The sequence below is a fragment of the Eschrichtius robustus genome, chromosome 2 (genome assembly GCF_028021215.1).
Source record: "Eschrichtius robustus isolate mEscRob2 chromosome 2, mEscRob2.pri, whole genome shotgun sequence".
NCBI lineage: Eukaryota > Metazoa > Chordata > Mammalia > Artiodactyla > Eschrichtiidae > Eschrichtius > Eschrichtius robustus.
Window position 1 is genome coordinate 32,187,182 of NC_090825.1, and position 25,870 is coordinate 32,213,051.

At 35.9% G+C, this 25,870-nt stretch overlaps 1 protein-coding gene across 1 annotated transcript in view; it reads right to left on the reverse strand.

The window, feature by feature from the left end:
* Positions 1–8,442: 8,442 nt before the first annotated feature.
* Positions 8,443–25,870, reverse strand: part of FYB1 (FYN binding protein 1) — a 115,675-nt gene continuing 98,247 nt past the window's right edge. Inside the window, exons 14-19 of the mRNA XM_068535269.1 lie at positions 23,803–23,869; positions 21,182–21,272; positions 20,096–20,258; positions 12,349–12,382; positions 9,590–9,621; positions 8,443–8,803 (exon numbers count right to left, since the gene is read on the reverse strand). Coding sequence (XP_068391370.1) covers positions 8,781–8,803; positions 9,590–9,621; positions 12,349–12,382; positions 20,096–20,258; positions 21,182–21,272; positions 23,803–23,869 — 410 coding nt within the window. The 3' untranslated portion in view covers positions 8,443–8,780. The remainder of the gene's footprint in view (positions 8,804–9,589; positions 9,622–12,348; positions 12,383–20,095; positions 20,259–21,181; positions 21,273–23,802; positions 23,870–25,870) is intronic.

Here is a 25,870-nt window from a genome sequence, read left to right on the forward strand (position 1 = left end):
TGTGGCATGACTCAGTGGAGCCATTCCTGCTCCAGACCTTCCTTCTGGAATCCGGCTGAGCCTGGGCTGGGATCCATGTCTTTGCCTGCCTTCTCTTCCTGCACTGTCCTGCTTCCTTACTCCTTCCAGCTTTCTCCTGGGAGGTTCCCCTCAACAAATCCTTCACACAAGAGTTCCAAACTCAAGTTCTGTTTCTAGGGGACCCAACCTAAGAAACCTTCCTAAGTCTACTTCTATAGCCATATTAGGAATAGGAGAGATTTTTGTGTTGTTTCTCTTCTAGACAAATGCACAGAAAACCTTTACGTGTCCTTGAATACTCTGTGGTTTTGGTTTTCTAGTCCTATACGTTTATTTAGATCTTGGAGGTTAGTAACCAGCATAGCTTAGCACACCTCTTTTACATCTATACTTATTAAAGATGAGGAAGCCAAAGAAAACTTCGGTCCCCTGAGGTGTGTGGCTGGCAACAGCATTTCAGTGCTTTTCTTAACACAGTTTCTACTGTTTAGGGTGAAGCTCTGACAAGCATGTCATATTAGTTAAAGTACAATAACCTAAATTTCATCCTAACTTAAAAAAGGCTTACTTTCAATAGTGCTGCTAGGGATAACGATGGTGAGTTAAGCTTCAGTAGCTGATGACATGTGTTTGTTAAATCATGAATTTGAAAGGGAAGAGAGAGTTTACATGCCTGGATAAAACCCTTCATCAACTTAAAGTTTTGGAACAGTATTACCATATTTCAAAGATCTATTTCTAAGAACTGAGATGAGAGGGTTGACATCGGTAGACATAGAAGGTATTTCTTTGCTCTCCTTTGCTTATAAAAACTTGGTCACAAACAAAGAAAATAGCTTATATTAGCCATTGAATATCATTCTCAGTTGGGCAAGTCCCAAACCACAATTTGACTCTAGATTTCTATTTGGTTCCAGGCCGTGGCATTTGTAATATATCAGATGCTAAGGAATTTGTGTGCAGCAGCATTAGTTTTTTGATGATTGTATTCCTATTAGACCTCTCAGTGGCATTTGGTGCTCTTAACAGAAATGGAATCTGGCTGTTATAGACACTAAATAAATTTTGTCCACCACTCACTCACACAAAAAGGCTCCTCATTATTGGCAAGTTGGATAGCTATAGAGTGGCCTGTGCTCCACCTATTTCCCATCATAAATGGCTGACGTTACAGATGGACCCCATGGGTCGAATCTGGCCCATAATAATTTGGAATAATAATTAGGATAATTTGATTGGTCTGAATAGTGCTTTCAAGAAAACTTGAATCAGCAGTAAAAAAAAAAAAAAAAGTAGGAATTATGTATATAAACCTTGATATCGCTTCTTTTGAAAAATTGGAGACTCTACCGACACCAGGCCCATAATCCATCGGATTTGAGTCATATATCAGTAGGCCCAAGTGGGAAACAAATGGCAAACTCAAACTGGGGAATTTGAGGAAGGATTAATAAAGGGATTGATTACACATGTGTGGACAGTGTGTTGGGAAACCACGGTGTAAAGAGTAGTACCCTGGAACCGGTAACCTCAGGGAGCGATTGCAACCTCAGAGGAAGCAGAGGGAGAAGCAATGGAACCAGAGAGGCAGCACAATGGAGAAGGCTGTCTGGCAGAGCTGTGACTTTGGGTGAAGGACTCAGCCAGCTCATGACAATGCCTCAGGGAGGAAGCCAGAGGAATAAACATCCAAACCTCACTCTCTGTCTGTGTCTGGTAGTGCTCCTCAATGGCCGAATGAAACTGGAAGCTATAAGTCAAGGGAGCCTCTTGAGTCAGCCCATAAAGGGTAGTCCTGAGGGGCACAGAGCAGGGTGGAAAGGATTGGAGGGGGGATCTGGAGGGCCAAGCAGGAGATATCCAGTATAATTAGCCACTCACTCCTGTAGACAGAGCTTATATTCTACTGTTTGCCACAGTCCCTACCATTCTCTGTTGTCCCCACATCAGAGATGAGGATCAGTTGCCAGTGATCATCAGGTTGGCACTATGGTGTTTCTTATAGGACAGAACCATTGCTCTATGTCTCTATCAAAAGTGAGCAAGGAAAGATAGAAGACCAAATTCTTCAAGAAAACTGAGAATATATATATATATATTTCTTGTAGAAGAGAAATATTACTATGTGTTTAATATATAAACAAAATATATCTTTGTCTTTCATATAAATATATATAAATAAATATATATATATGTACATATATATATATATACACATATACACACATACATACCTTGCCTGCTTTACTGACAAGGTTAGGTCCCCTTTTCTTGGTAGCACTCTGATTTTTGTATTGGGAAGTTATCTTGAGTATAGTCTTGCTTGAGAGGATAATTCTAGGTGACTTTCGTTCACTTGGGAGCTGAAGCATTAGGACCCTCCCTGCCCCCACCATGTGGGCAGGCACATGGCTTAACCACAGTCGATGGAGTTCTCTCTCTAGGGACTTGGATTCATGAGTGAGTTATGCAAAGGCAATAGTTAATTTCTGTTGCTTGCAGCCAAGAACTCTGAATCTTTATCTAAACTTCAGTAGGAAGACCATTAATAAGTTGGTGTTTAAACAGGCTTTTTGACATTTGGAAAACTTCTACTTCAATAGGCTGTGGAGACAGAGAGGAATTGCTGCATGCAGATGAACCCCCAGAGACGAGAAGTGCCTGCTGCACATCCATTATTTTGCCAAATTTGCAGTTAAAGCTGAAGATTGTGACTATGCCCCAGCCTACTCTAGGAGAAAATATACACAGCCTAATGTTTTCCTCAATGAAACAGGGTGAAAACTGTCACTGAATTAGAAAACAGATGTTTCTATTATGAAAACCAGGATGACTGTAACCCTAAGAGTTGCAGGAAATGTCAAATAAAAAAAGATGTCCACACTGTAACCTGAAACTCAGATGCAGGAACTGGACCTAGCTCAGACATTGGGTTTATTTATTATTTTTTTATTTTTGTTTATTTTGTTTAATATTGTTTCTATATTACTCTCAAATATCAGCTGGTAAATAACTGGGAGTCAGAGCAAGTTTGCCATCATTAAAATAATGCTCATCTCAACAGAATTCCATTCAGTTGACATGTTCAAAACGTATAATAGCAAACAAGCAAGCAAGGTGATAATGATAAAATTAACATGGGTCAGGGACTTCCCTGGTGGTCCAGTGGTAAAGAATCCACCTTCCATTGCAGGGGACACGGGTTTGATCCCTGGTTGGGGAACTGAGATCCCACATGCCTCGGGGCAACTAAGCCCGCATGCCACAACTATTGAGCTCGCGCACCTCAACTAGAGAGCATGTGTGACACAAACTACAGAGCCCACACACTCTGGAGCCTGCGCACCACAACTAGAGAGAGAAAACCCGCACGCCACAACTAGAGAGAAACCCGAGCAGACTGCATGCCGTGATGAAGAGATCCCGCATGCCTCAACAAAGACCCCATGTGCCGCAACTAAGACCTGACGCAGCCAAAAAAAAAAAAAGGAAAATAAATAAATAATAAATAAAATAAATAAATATTAAAAAAAGATAAAACAGTGTATCTAGATACCTTTAAAAAAAAGTTAATGTGGCTCAGACACTGTACTAAATGCTTAAGTACATAGTTTCAATTAATTTTCACAGCGCTGTAAAGTACGTACTTTCATATTTTATAAATGAAGATCCTGAGTCTTAGCAAAGTTTAGATTCTTATTCAAGGTTATGTAACTTAGCTGATAATCTCAAGCAGGAGGCAGAAGAAATGACATACGTAGTCACTAAAATAAACCCTTAAGTATGTGGCATAATTGTGACAAGCATCAGCATGTATTTCAAAATTAGTCATAATAATAATGTGATAATATTTGAGTCCCTATGATGTGTCCAGAACAATGCTTAGCATTTTACAGATGTCATGACACATAATTTGCCAGGGAAAATAATTGTAATTTGCAGTCTATTTCGGTCCAATCCTCCATCTTTTTAAGAAACTTAGATCTTTGATTGTCCATTACCTCTATCATCTTTTTACCTTTTTCTCACAACTGGATCCTTCCCATCAGGTTTTGAATAAGCTCAAGTCTTTTCTTTCTTAGAAACAAACAAACTATTCCCCAGAACAAAATACTAAAGCCCTGTCTTCACTTCATTTTCCCATCTGGCTATTACTTATATCATTTTCCTCACTTTTACAGTAAAATTTCTGGAAAGAGGTGTCCATTATGTCTGTCTCAATTTTCTAACCTTCCATTCACCTCTCAGTCCATTTGTGGACATGGGATGCTAACCTCCTTCAAGGAAGTACTTGCTGCCCAGCTGAGGGGAATGTGGTCTGCAGACTCCCTCAAACTGTCTGCTTCTTCAGGGTCTGCCTCAGACTTAGTGTCATCTTGCACAAGGTCATGCCCTTCCCAGGGTGGCCCATGTATGGTGATGAGTGAGGTAGAGGTAAAAAGACTGACCATTTTGGCCTGAAGGGTGATACAGCTGATGGGTAGAGTTTATTCTGAAGGCCCCCATCTGGTTGGCTGAGGATGTTGGGCTTGGATCCCAGTTTAACTGCTTTCTCTGCTCAGTCATGTTTCTTCCCCTTCCTTTCACAGATGTTGATCCCTAATAGATACTCCAAACTCTATCCCAGAATCTGCTTCCTAACAGGGCACCATTGCAGTCAGCTTGGTCTTGATTGCTTCAGTCTTTCTAAGGTCACCTATTATCCACATGTTGATAAATCGAATTGGCATTTCTCAGCCATCAATTTACTCAACCTCTTATGGCATTTGAAACAGCAATTAAGGAAAAATTACAGTGGCAGCCTACTGGATTAACACATTCTTTGCAGACATCATTTATACTTTCATTATCAAATATATAATAAAAGGCTTCAAATACCATGTAAAGTATAGGAGTATAAAACAAGTAAGACAGAGTATTTTGGGGAGCTCTGTTTAATGATGAGTCATTGGACACTGAGAATGAACGAGCAGAAGCAGAGAAACTTCTGGTTTTGAGCTTGGGCAAACGGATGATATATTTGTCACTGAGATAGAATCTACAAGAGGGATCATCAACTGAAAGGGGGAAGAGAATGAGCTCAGTTTTGAGTCATGTGAGTTAGAGGTACTTGTGGGATATCCACATAGAGCGGACTTGAGAGTAATTGTAGCAGAGACCAGACTGCAGCAAGTTGAAGATTGAATATAACTTGAGAATGTGGCAGAGGGTGAATAGAGGCCAGGGGTTCCCAAACCTGGCTAAGCATTAAACTCATATTTAGAGTTAATTAAAAATTGATTGAAACCAGCAAGGATCTACTGTATAGCACAAGGAAATATACTCAATATTTTATAATAACCTATAAGGGAAAAGAATCTGAAAAATAGATAGATTATATATATGTATAACCGAATCACTTTGCTGTACACCTGAAACTAACACAACATTATAAATCAACTATACTTCAATTAAAAATAATGATTGAAAAGTTTCTTCCCCAGAGATTCTGATTCAGTTGATTTGAGGAGGATGTGTATTTTTACAAACTCTCCAGCGCTACTGTGTTCAGTGCAGGTCCTCTGGAAAGCAAACACCAAGATGGAGTGAAAGTGTAATAATTTTTGGGGGGGGGGGAGGGTGGCACAAATACATGCGTCAGAGGAAATGGGAGGGAGCCCGGGAAGGCTGGAGGAGCCATCAGGCAGCAACGCAAGTCTGACCTCATGAAGGGAGGAGGGGGAGATGATTGGGTAGAAGCATCTCAGAGTGCTATGTGGGGTAAGGAAGGGTTAGCCAGGCTGCTGGAAGCTTATGTATCTTTCAGGAACAGGCCTGCCGTGCTCAATTGCTGGCTACACAGGAGCAGTCTGTGGGAAACGTGGCATTGGTGTAACTGTGGGGATGGATTTCAGAGTGTAGAAGCTGGGGCCTTTGGTTAATTAAGCTCTCCGTGGTTGAAAGTCTGTGAGGCACATTCTCCTCATTGCCACATATACCCTACCATTTTTTTTTTTTTTTTTTTGGGCCACGCCGGGCGGCATGTAGGGGTCTTAGTTCCCCAACCAGGGATTGAACCTGTGCCCCCTGCGGTGGAAGCATGGGAGCCCTAACCACCGGACCACCAGGGAATTCCATATACCCTACTATTTTAAGACAATGAGATGAGGAAAGGAAGATAGAAATGGGCTGTAGCTAGAGAGGTATTTGGAGTCGAGGCAAGGTTTCCTGCTGTTTTTCAAATAGGAAAGACTTCGGTATGTTTGTAAGCCTAGAGGAGGGAATCTGCAGAATGGAAGATGTTAAAGATAGAAGAGAGGAAGGGAAGGAGGGAAAGAGGGATGGGGAAGAGGTGCAAGAGGGATGTTGAGAATGAATTAATTGTGGAGGAAGAAGACTCCAGAGAAGGTAGAAAGATGTGAGATAACAAGTTGTGGCTTTGACTCCAAGCAGTGACATCTTATTTTCTGGGATAGTGTCTGGATAGGGTTAAGGTTGAACGTTGTAGGAAGTTAAAGGGAACTGTACTTGGTTGTCTCAACTTCTACCGCAAAACAGGAGGCAAAGTATCAAGGGCACCAGTGGTGGAAGGTTTGGTCTTGAACAGGAGGTACCACCCCATCCGCTGAGGCGGAAATCAAAAGAGGTAAAAACGGGCTCAAAGACTCATAGATTTGGGATCAAGTTACAGGACAGAAAGGCTGATGGCCTTGATTTCTCGATAAGTAGGAGGCAAAGTTATCTGCTGAAGGTATTATTTATTTGCCGCTCTTCTCACACGACAAAATTCCTCACATAAAACCGTAACAGAAATAATATTTAGTATATTAAAATTAATACTTCAGATATTTCTTTTATATTAAGATGATTGTCTATTACATAAATCTTTCATAGACATGTGTCTGTTTCTTGGTGTATAAACCATAACTCTGAAAGATTCCCTTGATATAATTTAGAATTTTATAAACTGACATTGTATTGAGTTTATACCATTCTCAATCAGAAGATAAAATTACTGGAAACATAATGTCAGTGTATTTTGTATATTTGTTACCAAATGTAACAAACAAAAACCACTTTTGGATGATGTAATTTTATCTAGTATTAAAATAAATTCATCACGTGAGCAAATACTGGCTCTCCCTATCAAAAAGTAGACATCAAAATATTTCATAATTGGAGGGGGTCTTTGAGATCAGTGACTTCTAATCTGGGGGCCTCAGACCCCCAGAATATATACATTGAACAATAGTAGTTGATGATCTATTTTTTTTTTTTTTTGATGATCTATTTTTAAATTTCAAAGCACCTAATAGAAATCCCACTTTACCCACATGAAGACTTTGACTTCCTTTACAATTACTTGAAATTATTTCAATTTAGTGGGGCTACTCTTTAGACTCTCCAATTGGCCTTTGCAATATTAAAACATGGATAATGCATTAATCATTATTTAATCAATGAGTTTTAAAAATCAGCTAAACTTCTGAAACACAGGGCTCGGGTAGAGGGAGGATTATAGAAATCTGAGGTAACTGATAGTGAAAACATCGGGAAAAATTGACTTAGTCTAATCCTGAAATTTGCAGATGGGAAAACTAGGAGGAGGATAAATAATTTATCCAATAACACATCATGGTTCATTAGTAGCAGAGCCAGCATTAGGATTTGCTCAATTCATATTTTGGAAGCTGTGAAAAAATTTCCTAATATGCTATTTTCTTGGGTGTTAGGTTTCTGCATTTTGTATTGTGGTGTTTAGTGTTCTTAGCATTTGGAACCCAAATGCTTCACATTTTGTTTTTGGGTTGTTTTTGGTTGAGTACGTACCAATAGGAAACACCCCAGCCCAAACGCTAAGGTTTATTAATTTGTATTTCCTCTGCTGGCCAACTTTCCAGTAAAGTGGTTTAAAAATTTTTTTCCATAGAGGTAATTGAGAAACAAAAACAGAAACCTTTAAAAGAGTCTTCATAGTAAAGAGGTGCCATAAAAGGCTAGTTAATTTTGAACTCCATTCTTCCATTCTTCATAATTTTAGGGTAGTCTTCATTCATACTTGCTCTAGTTACAACAGTACTTTAAACAGAATTATCTGGTTAGCATATGAATCTACAAAAAGAAAACATTTTAGACCCTTCTACAGTTTTAATCTTAGGTGTGCATACTAATTGCACACATTCTCGTCAAATAATTAAAAAATATTCGTAATTAACAAATAGGGACAAACTTTATACAAAACTTCTGCTACTACTATAATTTTTGAAAACATTTAACCCACCAGTAAGAGTGGAGACAGCCCTGCCTTTTAAAAGATAGATAATTTGAATAGAGAATATAAGATAGGATCATTAGAAGTATAAACAAGAGTTTTTCTTCTTATGAAAAGTTTAAAAATTTCCTTCCTTATATTTTTGTTGTTCTTTATATTTCTTTAGACAACAGCCATTTTTTCTCAAATGATTTTTTTTTTTTTAGGAAGGGAGAGTTGTCTATTGATGGTCTAAAAGAAGTGCTTACATAATTGTAGCTGAGGCAGAACTGGTATTTAATATTTCTTACATCTCATTGATGCAGTTTTCCAAGATGTTGATTAAGCAGAGAAATCATTTTCTAAGTCCAAAATCTCAAAATGTATAAAAATAATCAGAATTTTATAACAAATGGTAATAACTAGTTTTGTGCATTCATTTTCTATGATACCTGATAACATAGGCCAATTAAAACCCAGACTTCACATTGGCATCAAATGAACATAGCAGAATGACCAAAGCTGAGAACTAGTCATTGTCATAGATGCAACCTAAAAGAAGAAAATACAAATTTAAATTAGTTACACAAAATACATATCCTCTAAGTGTTCCAACGTTGTAAATGTAAATGATTCATACTCTCCTGGTTTAGGATAAAAACAGGAGAATTGGCTCACTTTATGAAAAAGCAGTTAAATGGAAGGCCATATATTTATTTAACATTCATTGCTCAGTGTACCTTTCCAAATAAAGTTTCTGGACAAATCTATTCTCTATCAAAATGAGACTCAAGATTATTTTACCTGGTACTTAATTAAATGTACTTTTTGATAGTAATTCTGAATGAGGTTGAAAATATTAGGTATTAGTAAGAATCATACATTTAAAAGGAGACTAAAAGGAACATAATTAACACTATGCTTCATTTCAGGTGAAATTAATTTTTTAGATCATAATTTAGAAACGTACAATGCTTAGATAATACTAGTGAGTAATACAGGTTATGAAATAAGTACCTACTTACTGTCGAAGCACAAATATTTTTGTGGATAAAAGCAATTCTTATTAAGATTCATGGTATAATGAAAAATACACTAATATTTCATTCTTTTTTTCCAAAGAAAATAAATAAGAGATTTTTCCTTGATTTTCAGTCATGTTCAAAAATAATTTTATTTCATTATACCATGGCATTTGCCTTTCTTAACATTTTCAGGTGATTCAAATTCTAATCAGATTGGAAGGCTCTAATTAATCCAGCAAGCTATTTTCAGTATTTGTAAGAACAGTAAATTCACCATGACTGTTCTCTGTGCTGGGTGCCACGTGAGACTTACCATCAGCAATATCGTCATAAATCTCTCCATCACTGTAAATTTAGAAAATAAATTTTATTTTAAAGAAAGAATCTTCTTAACATTAAAGCAATATTTAGGTTATAAGTTTTATAATGTGATTTTATGTGACACAAGGCATTTAAGGGTGAGAAGTTACATTTATAAGTGGGAAGAAATTTCATATGCATCTGTATCTCCTTTCATTGACTTAATCTAATCCTCTGTTTCATTCTTAAAGCGTGCACACACACACACACACACACACACACACACACACACACAATTTATTCCATATCATAGACATACAGAATAATGAAAACATGCCCCAGGAGCATAGACCATGCCTTACTCATCTTTAGATAGAACTATAAGCCTAGCACACGGCTGTCCTTGGTCAATAGTGTTTGTTGAACTGAACAAACTGAAAAATGATGGCACAGTACTCCACTGGGGGCCTTAATCCAAAACTGCGATGGATTCTTTATGTTCAGTAATATCAGATTTATACTACTTTCACTTGAACTTCAAATGTTGAAACAAATACAAAAATATTTGGCAAAGGAAATGGGTGCATCATTTTTGCAATGTTTCTAATTATAATTTGTAAATATTAATTTAAAATATATAAATATTGGTTGCAAAATAAGCAGCCAGTATATGGTTTGTATGGTGATTCTTTTTTTATTTTTTATTTATATATTTTATTTATTTATTTATAATTAATTAATTAATTTTGTTTTTGGCTGCGTTGGGCCTTCATTGCTGCATGCCAGGCTTTCTCTAGTTGTGGCGAACGGGGGCTACTCTTCGTTGTGGTGCATGGGCTTCTCATTGCGGTGGCTTCTCTTGTTGCGGAGCACGGGCTCCAGGCATGCGGGCTTCAGTAGTTGTGGCAATCAGTCTCCATAGTTGTGGCTCGCGGGCTCTAGGCCCGTGGGCTTCAGTAGTTGTGGCGCACAGGCTTAGTTGCTCCGCGGCATATGGGATCTTCCCGGACCAGGGCTTGAACCCATGTCACCTGCATTGGCAGGTGGATTCTTAACCACTGCGCCACCAGGGAAGTCCTATTTTTTATTTTTAAAACTTTTTGGCCATGCCGCACGGCATGTGGGATCTTAGTTTCCCGACCAGGGATTGAACCCATGTCCCTGCATTGGAAGCATGGAGTCTCAACCACTGGATTGCCAAGGAAGTCACTGTATGGTGATTCTTATGTTATATAATTTTAAAAATATTTGTGGTTATAGGCGGCATCCATAATAATAGTTCTGGTGAGTTTTACACATTTTAGGTTTTATCTTGCCCTGAATCTTTGTGAAATATTCTATTCCACACACACACTGAGTCCCTCCTATGTACCAGGAGATATAAGTAAGACAAAGCTTTTATTTCAAGAAACGTATAATCTAATGGAGGAGAGAATGATATGCAAGTAATTAAAATAGAAAGAATTATAAATATTAATATAGCCTTGAAACGTAGGATACACAAATGTAAGGTGACTTTGTCATTTAGACCAGACCTACTCTTGGTTCCTATACTACCTCTGTGCATTTATCATGGAAGCAGCAGCAGGCTTTTCAAATTGCTGCCAACTATGGCAGATGCTGTGAGTTCCCTATGTCTTCTGTTTGGATCCTTTCTCTGAGATTGAGGGAGGATTTGGCTAATGGAAATCTGATGCAAATGCAAAGAGGACAGATTTTTTTCTATCATTCATTCAATAAACTTTTATCAAGTATTCACTTCAATAGGTGGTAAAGCAATAATTACTTAGAGAGTACACTTTCTGAATTCTCTCTTAATCATCCTGTAGTAATCACTGATGAAGACATGGTCCCGTTATTTGTCACGCATTCTTTCCTTGAAATTTGTATCTTTCATAGAGTAAAACCTATTGAAAAGTCCCATGCCTACTACAGTGATTAATGCTCTGAGGAAAATAAAAGTATTGTGATTATTTTTCTTTTGACTCTTTCCTGGTTTGCTGACAGAGCCCTTAACATTGCTTTGCCTCTTTCTGATTGGTGTCAGGTTGTTTATGGATACAGTTTGTGAATCTTCCCTGATTTCTTAATCATGCTGAATTCTGTAAATCTCTGTATTGGTATATGACCTACCCTGATAATGGAGTTCATTTCTTGCACTGGTTTACTTGGAATAGAATCTTATAACATTGGGGGTGGACTCTAATAGCACTAGTACCAGACTGTGACAATGTCCTATTCATAAAATTGGAAGAATCATTGACCACTATCTTTTTCTGGCATGCTTCCAGAAAAGGCAACTTAATACTCTACTATGCCTGGTGTGAGTAAAGAAAAGCCTTCAATTAGGGGCCAAGCTATAAACCGTTAACAGGTGATATTTGTACCTACTCTGCAGACACTAATAGATACCTGATTAATTCAATTCAATCAACTGCATTAATAGCTAGCGAAATGCAAAGTATTAATTAAAATGTTAGTGGTTTTGACCTGTCTGCAATATTTGCAACGTCTGTATCCAATGAATATATAAAACTATGAACTGTATAATCATGAATCAGAAGGGCTCCTCCTTTATATTTAAAACAGTGACACTTTATCAAAACTAACTTCGTTATGGGTACTACCATTGACATTAGTATAGCATATTGTTTTAAAATTTATTTATGATAGTTTAGTAGATTATATTATGTAAGTGATATTAGGAATCTTTCTTAAAGAAAAGCATATAATTATTTTTGGAAGTATAGTAGTAGAAGAAAATGGGCTTACTTGTCCACCAAGTAACTCCGAAGGACATAACCATCTAAGAAAGAAAAAGAAAATAAATTTTATTAACAGTACAAACTTGAAAAATCCCTACTATTTTTAAAGAAATTGAAATAAAATTTAATAATTAAAAGAATATGATATAATATATTGAATAATTATATCTATCTCCAAACATGACTTATTTTTCTTATTTGTGTCCACTTTTCTCTCCTTCCTTTTTTTTTTTTAACATCTTTATTGGAGTATAATTGCTTTACAATGGAGTGTTAGTTTCTGCTTTATAACTTTTCCTCTTCTCTCTAACATTTTTTCTCTCTCTCTCCTACATGACTCTTTTCCTCCATTTACAATCTTTCCTCCTTTCCCCCATAAATTAAAAACCAATATTTTCTTTTCTAAGCTACTGTAGGTTGTAGCACAAGCTTCTTTCACATTTTAATCTATTTCTTTAAGGTGTTACCCATGTGACACAGTTTTAAGAATTTATTAAGCATAATTTCTCCTATGACAAAAGTAGGTCACAGGTAGGGATTTTAAATATCACCAGGTCTAAGACTTAACTTTTCAAATTTTATTATACTGAACAGTCAGAACTGTGATCCATTCCCCTTTCAGATCCGCAATCTAGTGTTTACTTGGGGGAGTGTGCATTCTAAATCGTTTCAAAACAGCTCTCTTATAACCAGCGTGAAAGATCTTTCACTATTGCTTTTGCCATTTGACAGAGCGTCAACGTTTGCATTTTCATCTTTCATGGAACAAATAATTATTAGAAGAGCACGTATCAGGGATTCTAGTGATTCCTCTGTTAAATGGAAAATAGACATTTTATACAAGAAAGAAAAGATTTTTTTCACTTTATTTTTGCCCCTCTTGTGCAAAATACTCCTAAGAAAAAATATGGGCTATTTTTCTTAAGAAAATGTCTGCTGACATCTAATTAATGTTACTAACCTTTGGAATTATTGGTTTTGTGTTAGCGCCTAGCTACTGTTGTATGCTTGAGATTAGTACCATTTATAGTCTTGTCAATACAGCTTCTAAATAACTTCTTTTGCTGAGTCAATCTATTGTTTTTGCTCCACCTCAGATCTAGTTTTGGTTCTAAATCAGAGTAAATGTGTAAAAACTGATAAAGCAGGAAGCTCACAAGCAAAAATTAATACCAATGTTAATAAACTTAGGTAAACATACTAATATCATTGCCATTGATTTAACATGCAAGATTTTTTTAAAGTGAGAATCATACAACTGAAATTGTGGGTTAAAATTTAAGAAAATGAACTTTCCCTTGATATATTCCAGGGTAAAAAAAATTCCACCAAAATATTTTGTCAAGAAATTAACTACTTGTTGATGAAAATTGTTCATAAGAATCATATTTGGAAAATAAAGAATCAAAGTTATCTTTGAATTCCTGCAGCATGAAGCATATGTCAAAATGATAAAAGTACAATAAGTAATATTTTTCTCAAAGTATGAAAAATTAGACCATGTTATACCTTCCTTTTTATTTCAGTTAAAGAAGTGGAAAAATTAATATAAAGGTCATCTAAAATTAATATCTATGATCCTTGGGTAGACTTTGATTCCACAGTTCTTTCAGTCATTTCACGTTAACAAAACTTAAAAAAAAGTTAAGGTAGACATCATCATTTAGCATAATTTTTAAAGGGGGATAATCTCATCTCTAACAAATTCAACTCTATGTGTGTCTCTCAAAAGAGAAACTCTGTGCAAATAACAGACTTTTTGAACAAATTGTGGATTTTGTGTCAGGCTTCCAATAATTGAAGTCTGTCTTTACTTGTACTCATGTTTAGGGCTAACATAAAGTGTGAACCATTTCTACAGACACTAAGAGTCACAAAGTTTTTTTTTTTCGTTAGTTAAAATTGGTGGTTATGTTTTCATTTTGAATTTTCTCTTAAAACAAATTGGAAAATAAAACAATACAAGTAAGTGTTCCCATGATATTCATGTTTAAATTAATAATTTAAAAATAACGACTGAAGCCTTTAACAAGGAAGTCAATCTCATTGTGAGTTGTCTGGGCTTTGTAAAGTGTCTGAACTAATATTAGAATGTAGACAATTAGAGAAATGCGTAAGAAGTAAGAAAATATTGCCAGAGATTGGAATTATTCTGGCCTCAAATATATTTCTGTTGTTGTTTGTAAAAAATATTTAGAAGGTCAAGAGAAACAAAATCCAAAACAAAGAGAATTTAATCACTATTTCTGGAAATAAAAGGTTTTTATTTTCTAGTGCTTGTAGGTCATCCACTTTTTAAAACTTAGTTATGCTGAAATTGTGTAGACCTGGATAAAACACTATCTGTAATTAGGCATAAAACAGTCCTTTCGATGACCAAAGTTAATAACTCATGATATACAGCTTAATTACCTAACCTCACAAAATGTATTATAAAAAAATATATTTTCTTAGCTTCTCAAATCCCTATTACATTTCCTCCTATAACTTGACTCTTCAAGAGTTCTATGGAGCAGTTTTTTCTTTTGTTGAAAGCTCTAATGTTGTTGCTGTTTTGTTGTTTTTGTTGCTGTGTGAGCTACATAAACATCAATGATTGTGAATATTATTTAAAAACAAACTTATCAAGGGGTTGGGGTGTGGGATGGTACTGTGCTGCTCTACTTTAGTTCCCTGAAATGATGTGATCATTTGGGGCTCATAAACTATAAAATCACCATTATGTAGCACTTTTGCAGGGTTAACGACTTTTAATACAGCATAGGTTTTGCTGTCTAGTACCTTTAAAAATTTCTGCTGAAACTTCATTCTATTACAAGCATGATTCATGACAGTGTCAAAACAAGTGTCTTACCAAGAAGTTTTAAACAACTTCTCCATGATAGTTCCTAGACACAAATTTTTTTTTTTTTTTGCAGTAGAAAAATGTTCTCTGCTCACATGTTCCATGAACATTCATCATAGGGAATGTAATGAAAAATACAAACAAATGAAATAAACAGAAAACCTCATCATAGTTCTGTAACATGCAGAGTGGCTGCTGTGTTTAGTTAGCTCTATAATATCGTGGGCACTGGCACACCAGGGATTCTCACACATAGTATGAAATTATCATTAGGAAATCTCACATTCATAGAACAGAACACAGTGACTCGAAACAAATGTTTTGAAATATGTGGTGGGTAGAGTCGGTTAAGAAAGTAACACCCACCCACCATATGTGCCAGTTAATTTCTTCCCAAAACATTTACTTGCTACGGTGCAGATGTGTCCCAGGACTAATGACTCACCTTTCAGAAGGGTGTTGTGAATATAAAATTACCAAGAATATACAAAACCATCTTTGGAAAAAATGAAAAATATCTTTGTTCTAATATTTTCAAATTTTTTACTCAATAAAAATGACAAATTTTATTATTTCCTTAGTATTTCGTTTGTTGTGAGCAAGTCCAGAAATAAAGTTAAACTTACTCAATTTGCCCTCATGCAGTTTAAAAACAATAAAGTCATACTGCATAGATTTACTAAGGCAAGTGGAACAACGTCCGACTTCAAGAGAAAATGCTCATAAGGTAATAGAAATTAAAAACGAAATGCAGTGTATAATGCTAAATATAAATTATTATCCTAGTTCTATAAAAATGTTCTGTTTCCCTCTCTCTTTTTCTCTCCCTACTTATTTTTAGGGCTTCAAATTAGGTGACATTAAATTTCTGAATACAAAAATTTTCTTCAGTGAACATGTGTTGTTTTAAAATCGAAACCAAAATTACCTAAGCAAAGAAATGATCAACTGGATTTGGGGACACCCAAAGCATCTTTAAAATTCCCCTTCCTTTGATGCCCGAAGGAAATGGACAACATTTTGATCACAAATAACTCAGCTCATGTCTTTTCTGTAGAAAAAATTTTCTACTTTTTTGTAGAAAAATTTTCTCCAGTGACAGGAGGTGGGAAAACTCACAGCTTATGAGACTTTGAGTTGAGGAACATGCACAAATATTAGCGAGAAATTCTAAACATTTGGGAATGTGCCAGAAATATATATTTAAGATCTCAATGCCTCTACAATATGCTTTTCTACAAGTCAGTGGGTGAGACTTGATCAAATGTGATAATGCCTGTAAAAGTGGCTTGTACTCTACTCCACAGTGGGAAGGGATTACTGTTAATGATTTAGCCTCTCATATCTATCATTACAAATTAGGTTTAAGTAAACTACGGTTTTCTTTTTTTTTTTTGCTGGATTAAAGAAGAATAGAAAGTAAGGAAAATGTTAGGGTCATCATGGTGTTGGACTGCAAATGTCGTTACTGCTAATTAGATGTGGAAAAAAGGAAATGAAAGATTCAGAGTCTCCCAAATGATACACAACAAGTGAACCACATCACTATGGCTAAGACAGAGAACTTCTGTCTTCTAACAAGTTAAACTATTCAACGGACTTCTTCCTGTGAATGTCAGTATGTCAGATTTTCATCTGGTTATCCAACTGCAATCTCCAAATTGTTATACTCAATTCAGCAAGCCCCAAACAAGGTGCCAGGCAGTGTAGAAGGTGTTGGCAATACAATGTTGAGAACATTTCACTGAAGCTACTCTCAAGCTCAGTCTCATAAGAGTAATAGATTGGAAAAACAGTAAGGACAGTGGCAGCAATAACAGTAGCGACATGGTGCAGCAAGGGAGAGATTAATTGTGTTAGGGTGGCTGCGGAGGAGTGAGTGAGTGTGCTTCCAATTTTAGATGACAACTGGGTTGTTTTTAATAGACAATTTATGGACATTCCAAGTAGAATAAAATAGCATGGAAGGATGAAATAGCAAAATGTATTCAGGGAATGACAAATGAGTAGTTTATATTTCTGGAGTGTTAGTTGCAGATGGGAAATAGTTGATGAAGGTGAGGCTAGATCACAAAGTGTTTTATAGACTAACCCTAAAGACTTCATGTGTTTAAAAATAATATTTGGGTAACAGTATGGTGAGTGGATTGGCTGAGAGAAGGGTAAGGGAGACATATCATTTGAAAGGCTATTGCAATAAGCCAGCTGAGGAAGGGTTAAATCCATACAACAATTGTCCCAAATCCTATGGAGGTATTTGAGGAATAGATCAGAAATTAAGAAAATTAAACATGTTAAGGATCCAGTTCAAGGAAAGACTAACCAGCAGTTTTAGAAAAATAAAGAAAAGCAAGAGATTTGGAAAAATAAAAGGGAAATTAAGCAGATATGATCATTGAATTGTGGAATAATGCAATCGCAGATGCTCTTGGTGGCCCTCCCATCTGCCCAGGAGTAGGCTTCAATTCCTGATGGACAGGGAGTTGATGTATAAGTACCCCAGTTTGTTTCCCACCAGATGGGATAACACTGCCACTCCGAGTTCCCAACTGATTAAGCTCCTACTACTCAAGTGTACCTTGTTTTGATAACAAGATTTTATTAGCTGCCTTCTCAAGATTTTATTAGCTTCCTTCTCTTCCTAGTTTATTAACAAGATTTTATTAGCTGCCTTCTCTTCCCAGTCTACTTCTCCAAGTGCTCATGGGAGTATCCCAGAATCTCCTCCCAAATGGGAAAGCCAAACTAAGAAAAAGTCCAGGCCAAAGAAAGTCTATAAATAAAAAACAACTAGTACGCAAGTGCTACCGATATAATCACCTGGTTTTCATTCTGTTCGAGATGGACCCCAAAACCACCTAAGAATTGAATTAGTTATCAGTGAGCTTGAGAATTGTAAAGTGCATTGGTCCTGCACCAGAAAAAAAAAAAAAGAAGATAAAAGTTACAAGGAACCCTTGATTTTATCTACCAGAATGTCATGTAATGTTTTCACCTCTCATTTTTAACAGATGATAAATTCTAAGAGGATAGGAGTCCTCCAGTAGTCATAGCAGTATTTAGAATTATTGATGTCGAAGTAGAAAATGATAGCAGATTACAAATTATCCCAGAATGGCTGTTGCATTTCCTCATTCTTAAGGTCTACTGGTTCCTAGGTAGGAGTCTCCTCTGAATTTCTGTTTTTGATGCTGAATCTACATCCGCTCATCTGTATCTATACATGTTTTTTGCTGAGGTCATTTATATCCTGTTACTCAGAGCATGTTCTGTGGGCCAGCAGCATCAGTCACCTGGGACCTTGGGAAAACACCTTACCTCAGACCTACTAAGTTAGAATCTGCACTTTTAACAAGATCCCCGCGTGAAGTGTATGTACTTTGAAGTCGAGGAGCATTGCTCTAGATTGGATTTGTTGTGGGGACAGAAATCTCAGGACAGCAGGGCAAGATAAGTCTGAAGCTTGTCCTCTGGAGAAAGGTCCACATGACAAGTACTAGAACAATTCTCTGTTGTGAAAAATGTGAAATAATTTGGAAAGTAGAGTGAAGGAAACATATCATTTAGGCCCATCACCCTAATCAGCCACTATGAGGATTTTAGTTTGGTTTCTTTTATTTACATATTTTTTAACATGGCTGTAAATAAATCCTGTCCTACTTTAAGCAGGCTTCTTATTTCTCTTACTGTTGTATCATGAGAATTTCCTCATGCTATCATAATCATCCTGGAAAATACTCAGTTTGTATATTCATCATTACTTATTTAATAATTTTAAAAATTTGAACATTTAAAAATATTTTGATGATCTTTTAAAGCATGTAGTTATTCTGCATTTAAGACTATTCCTTGGGGTACATCTTCACAAATCCTGGTCTGAATGGGGCTTTTCTTTGTCTTCTGGAACTCCATCTTTGAATTATCTCCAGTGACCTTCAAGTAGTAACGCTACATACCCCTGCCTGTTATCTTTGCACCCACATTCCATTTTTTTCTTTTAAAGCCAACCACACCCCTTCCATAAAAACTTTAAATCCATTTTCCCCACCCTTGAGTCACTGTATTTTATTCTTAAAAAATCTACTTTGGTTCCTGTCCCTGAGTCACCTTCCTGTCATTAAAATTGAGCTCAGAGTTTGTGTTTTCCGTGCAGACGTACCGAGCTGGTATGGGACAGCCATGCTGGCTATTCAATTTTAAATATAGGACAACATAATTTTGACTCACTCTTCCCTGGACTTGAAATGAAATAAGCTTCCTTTTAAAACTGGACAAAAACATTTCCATCTGCCAGCTTTGGTAGCTGAGAAAGTCAGAGAGGACAGGACTCTCTCGTGTTTATTTGGAATAGAATGTCGTATTAAATGTGGCCGAACAGGAAGTGAAAACAAGTGAATTTGCAAGGTAGGAAAACTGGAGATTCTAGGTGTGACATATGCGATATAATTTCAAACCAGACCAGAGCAAGAACCACTCACTACTTTAGCAGAGTGGTTCTCACTTTAGTGTACATAGGAGCAAACTAGGGAAGCCGTTATGATCAGACTCTGTCTGACCTCCAGAGCACATGACTCAGCAAGTCACGGGTGGGTCCAGGGTGTTAGAATGGTAATACACACAGGAGTTTTCTGATGCTGGTGGTCTGTGGGACCACATTTTCAGAAGCACTAATTTGGCATAACTTTGGTAACTCAGTGCCAAATATAGCAGGTGGGAAATGAAAAAAAAAAAAAAAATTAAAATAAAATACATTGATTCCAGCACTGCAAGATCTCCGGTTTCTTAATGTTTTCCACAATTCACAAAGCATGGAGCAAAAACAGTTAATACAAATAGGAGTGATCACTAAAACTTGTTTAGTTGTTAAATTCTGGGGTGTCCTATCTATAAAGAGTAAATAGTGACTTACATTTTCCTTCTTCATTCCTGCAGAGAACTTTTGTATCATCTGTGTTTTGTATAACTTGCAGGGATTCTCCAGGCTTTACCTGTAGATCTCTGTTCCCCCACTTTTTAGAAGTTAAGTAGGGTGCAACTTTGGTGGAATAGAGGACTCTAATTTCACCATCATACTGGAAAAATAAGGAAAAACATTTACATTATTGATTGATGTGTATTATTAAAGTAATTCATTTATTGACAGATTTATTAAGAAAATCTTTGTTAAATAACTAGTTCCTTGTTTTCAAAAAATAACAAAAACTTCTTTGGAGAAAAATCACTCATAACCTCACCAACCTAATAATTATTTTTAAAATAAAAAGTTTTTTAAAATTTAAGATGTAATGCATGTGTTGATTTGTCTCACTCATATATTGCAAAATGATAACCATCAGAACTTAAATTCCATTGGCTTGATCACCTCGCAATACTACCACTTCTTTTTTTATAGAGAGAACATTTAAGATTTGCTCCGTTAGGGACTTCCATGTATATAACACAGTATTGCTAACTATAAGCACCGATCTAACTGCTGAGTATTTGTACCCTTTGACAGACATCTCCCCATGCTCCCCTCCTCTGGTAACCACGATTTTACTCTTGATTTCTGTGGGTTTGGTTTTTTTAGATTCCACATATAAGTGATGTCATACAGTATTTGTCTCTGTCATTCTGACTTATTTCGCTTAGTATAATGCTCTCAAGGTCTGTCCATGTTGTCACAAATGGCAGGATTTCCTTGCTTTTCATGGCTGAATAATATTTCACATATATCTATCTATCTCACATCTTTTTTATCTATTCTACTTTTAGCTTACCTTTTTATTAAGTTTCAAAGGACAGCTAAATTTAGATGATTATCACAGCACATATATTGTGCATGTATGAGAGTTTACTTAATTTCTTATAGGAATAAATTTAAATCTAAAATAAATTTTGTAGAAAATAAAGGAGTTGTGATGGAGAACTGTGATATTGATAATTACACTTTTAAAAATCATCAATTTTTTCATTAGCACTTTGAACTTTGTATGATATTTAAATGTAAACATACTTTAAATTTTTTCCTGAAGTCTTTTTCTTCTTTTTCTTGCTTTTTCAGTTTCTTAGGGTCTTTTTCTTCTGCCTTGGCCTTGGCTCCTTGACTAGGATGGCAGAACACACATAAAATGGCATTTAGTTTCAAAATATTAGAAGAATAGTGTATAACAGACAATTCATAACATTACATTTTTGTTAAATTTCATTTTCAATTATCTTTGTTAGAAATCTAGTACATTCATTGTAATAAATGATGACATTTCATAATGCAGAATAGATCTTCAAGAGAATACAGACTGAGTTAAAATGGAAGTGAGAGATAATGTATTATGTTGAATGGTATAAAATGACTGAAGTATAGTTTAAACATGGTTACATATCAGCAGTTTCATATGATTCAACCTAGTCTTGAACCCCTTATATTTTTCAACCCTTCCTAGATAATTAAGTGGTTTGGCTAATGTCATAGAAAAGGCTTTTTAAAAAAGAACACTTTGTGAAAGACTGATTTTTATGGCTTAAAAAATTTATCTATATATAATCGACTTAAAACAAAGCCAGGGTCGTATCTCATGATACCAACTAAAGCCAATTATTATAAGAGAGGTGAACAGCTCTGAGGTAGTGATTCTCCAGCCTGACTGCATATAGGACCACCTGGGAAGTTTTTAAAAAATACCACTGCCCTTGTCTAATTCCCAGAAATTAAATTAATTAAAAATTCTAATTAATTAAACTGAGTGAGGTCCAGGTACTGACATATATATTTTAAAAGCTCCCAGGTGATATTAATTTGCAACCAAGGTTGTGAACAATTCCTGGGTTAAGTATGGATCTTAGGGAAAGGCTGTGACTCTCTGTAGGAGGGAATTTAAAAAATCAGAATATTTGTGAATAAGGAAAAATTTTAAACACTGACATTAATTTTGATTACCTAAGGTAATCAAAATTTTGGTTACCTAAGGTAAAGTTTTGTTTGTAACTGATTTATTTAAAATTTTTGAATCTTAGAATTTAGTTCATTCACTGGGAAATGAATTATCACACTGTCCTGCCCTAGGTTCTGCATTGTCCCTCATACCTTCTCTCTGATGGTACCTGGGTAGTAGTGGAATTGCTGGCCCGGATTAGCACTCTGGAGCGATCAGAATATACATGAATGTTAAAAATGCCCCACAAGCTCTCTTTAAAGGTAATTTATTGAAATTTATTTAAAAAAATAGAATGCTGTGTTAGAGACACACGATTGCCTTAAACTCTGAAAATAAGCAACGGGAAAGAAATTAGTACATATTGCACAAAGTTTAATCAGCTGGGGTTTATTTTGCTTAAAGAAAAGGGCCAGTGGGTGACTCTGGGTTCCTAGGGAGCTATTTAATGGAATGTGGTGGCATTTCTACAGTAATATTAAACACAAAAATGTGCTTAAAACTGTCAGGAATAGAAGCGACTTCCCAATGGTGAGGAATATTAAACCTTAACATATTTCTGAAGATTAGATTTTCCTTTCATGGAGAACTGAAAAAGGAGAATGATTCTCCTTTCATATTTCTGGTGTGTTTTGTCTGTAGAACTTGATCTTCTTATATAAATAACAGGATATTTTCCCCTCAGTTTCTTTGATCTTGCTCTTGTTCTGTAAAATTAGTTTAACAATGTTGGTAAAAAAACCAAAAATGACAAAAACAGAAACTTAGAGTTCACTCATGCATTTTTACCAGTACAGCTCAGAAGACACCACTTACTGTATTCCATTGATGTTACTTTTATCCTTTAACTGATCAACTTCAAGATCTTTTTATTCATCTTTCTTTTTTCTTGAAAAAGCTAGAGAGGTGTTCTTGCTTCCATACATAGCATGTATCAGATCATCTCACATATTTATTGGAGTATAAAAAAGCATCCTAACATGTTATTTTCTATTACAAAAGAATTTTCAAAAGGTACTCCTCTTCTATTAACTGATTTTAGATTTTCTTACAACTTTTGTCTAAAATTAAATTGAAGCCTTAGGTAAGCTAAAGAATGTCACTATTCACTGTTGACTGTTTTTGTTTGAATGGAACCTTTGAGAATCAGATGATTTTGTGAAAAAGTGACATAACTCTTAAAAGTCCTTTCAAAACACAAATCTTCTCTCTCTTTTTTTTTTTTCATAAAAGGAAACGATCTTCTTGTGGAGGATGGAGGAGGCTTGAAGCAGGTGGGTTAGGATCGAGACATAAACTAAGCAGTGTGTTCAAGACAAAAAATGTTTTGAGAAAAAAGTAAAAAAGGGAGCGAATGAATCAGTGAGATGAGTTGCGATCAGGCTCTCAAATATTTTCCCAGTGAATGAGTGAATAAATGAATGAAGACATTGGTGAGTCATAGGTCAGAAGATAATCAGGGAACAGGGAGAAGGACCACTGGGAAGGGGTGAGGGGAAGCGAGAGAGAGAACGAGGAGGAAGACCTGGGCTATCCATCCATTCACAAACCTGGCAGACAGGTCAGAGTTGGGATCAGGGAGAGGAGGACAGAGCCAACAGGATGGCACACAGTACACATGCCCTCACTGGGGTTTTATTCCAGCTGGATTTTCTTGAACCGTCTGATTTTCATTACTTCATTGTAATGAGAACATTTAAATTACCTCATCTCTGGTGGTGGAGCAGGGAAGTCAGAGGCATCCACATCATCATAAACTTCATCTCCCATGTCTAACAAAGACAGAATAGCCAATGTTGAAACACTGTTAGTGTACATTTTGATATGAGCATTCAATGGTATTTTAATATAAAGACTGTTTCAAGGACAACAAAATAAGTTTTCCTGAGGTCTCTGTACATTTCTCCTGGAAGCACTGCCTATTCCTTAAAAGGGAGAGATTCCTATCTTCCTTGATGCTTGTGTTAAATATCCCTCAAAAAGAAAAACAACAACAACAACAAAACAGTGGCAACGATTATAACTATTGTTATCAGGGAAAAACCCCTAAAGCAGTGACTGAGATTATTTGAATATCCACAAGGGTGATGAATTGTAAGATTAGTAGATTGCTGACAAGCAAATCAATATTACTGGCCACTGGCTGCAGGTAGAGATTGAAGTCAAGATTTTTATGGGATTTGGGGTGCTAGGATAATATATATCATTTTATTTATATGTCTTTGTCTTTGTGCCTATCTATCTATCATCTATCTATCTATCTATCTATCTATCTATCTATCTATCTATCATCTATCTATCTATCTATCCCTCTCTTTTGCTCATTGATCTGTCTTTATTAACTTTTACCTTATAGGAATATTATGTGTGGCACTATTGTAAAATAAACGACACTTTTGGTACCAGCAGGTCTTGAGAATCAGTATTGGTGGAAAAGTTGCTATGACCTGAACTGGTTCAATGGCTTTTCCAATGTGTAGACATTTTTCTTGCTTCTAGACTTCTTGTTAATAAAGTCAGGAGGAATGCGTCCTCTCTATACCTATTAAGTTGCTCCACAGCAAATTAAGCTAAAGAGATGAGTTGAAGAGAGTACAAATGTTTTAAGGAATGATTATCACAGAAAGTTTAAAATGCTCTCTGGTAGTGGTAAGGATTTGATTTCCTTTAAAAAAATCCCCCCCCCCACCTTGGGACTTCCCTGGTGGCACAGTGGATAAGACTCTACGCTCCCAATGCAGGGAGCCTGGGTTCATCCCTGGTCAGGGAACTAGATCCTACATGCATGCAACAACTAAGAGTTCACATGCCACAACTAAGGAGCCCGCTTGCCGCAACTAAGGCCCGGCGCAACCAAAAAAAAAAATTCCCCCCCTTCTGTATATATGTACACATATATATATATGCTCTGTATATGTATGTATATATGTTTGTGTGTGTGTGTGTGTGCATGTGTGTGTATTTTCTTCCCACTCAGGTTAACTAATTTCACAGGATAAAACTTGCTCAACTACATGAAGAATCTATAATAAATATGTAAAAATATGACATATCACTGGTTTCCAGAAAGGGAAAAGTTACTATTCCATGCACATGCACTTAATACACCTTTGAGAATGAAAGAAAATTAAAACAAGAAACACATTTTTTACTTAATTGATCACATTTTTTCCATTTTATGCCTACTATTTGTGGAGCTAAGTTTCTTGAGTACTTTTTGAAAATTATAGATTAAGATATACACTTATCAGTTATTGATCAATTTGAGTTAGAGCCTTACATATTTTCAAATTGATAACTGAAAACAAAGTCAGATAAACAGTTTGGAAGAATAGATTATCTTTGTGTTTGGTTTGCTCTTTCAATTTATTTACAAGTTAAAATAAACCTTTTGAAAGGCCCTGAATATTCTTGTGAGACATTTTATTTTGTTCAAAGTAAATTTAAGAAAACTCCTTTAAAGATCTGTCTCAGCAGGGGTAAAAAAATAAGCTGATCAAAATTGTACAAAGAAGAAACTGTTTCTCATTGAGCAGTGGAAAATTTTCCAAAGACAATATAAGTGATACATTTTAAAAATCAAAGAAATTTAGATTTAGAAGGACCTTCGTGGCATATAATGTGGCATGTTTTCAGAAATCTTTATGCAGAAGTCCAGTACATCAAGCTCTGGCTGAATTGGGGTGGGGGGGGGTCCATGGGGAATGTTGGGGTCCATCCCTACTCACTTGTCCCTTTCTCCATAGTGATCCTATGGCTGGAAGAACTGTTTA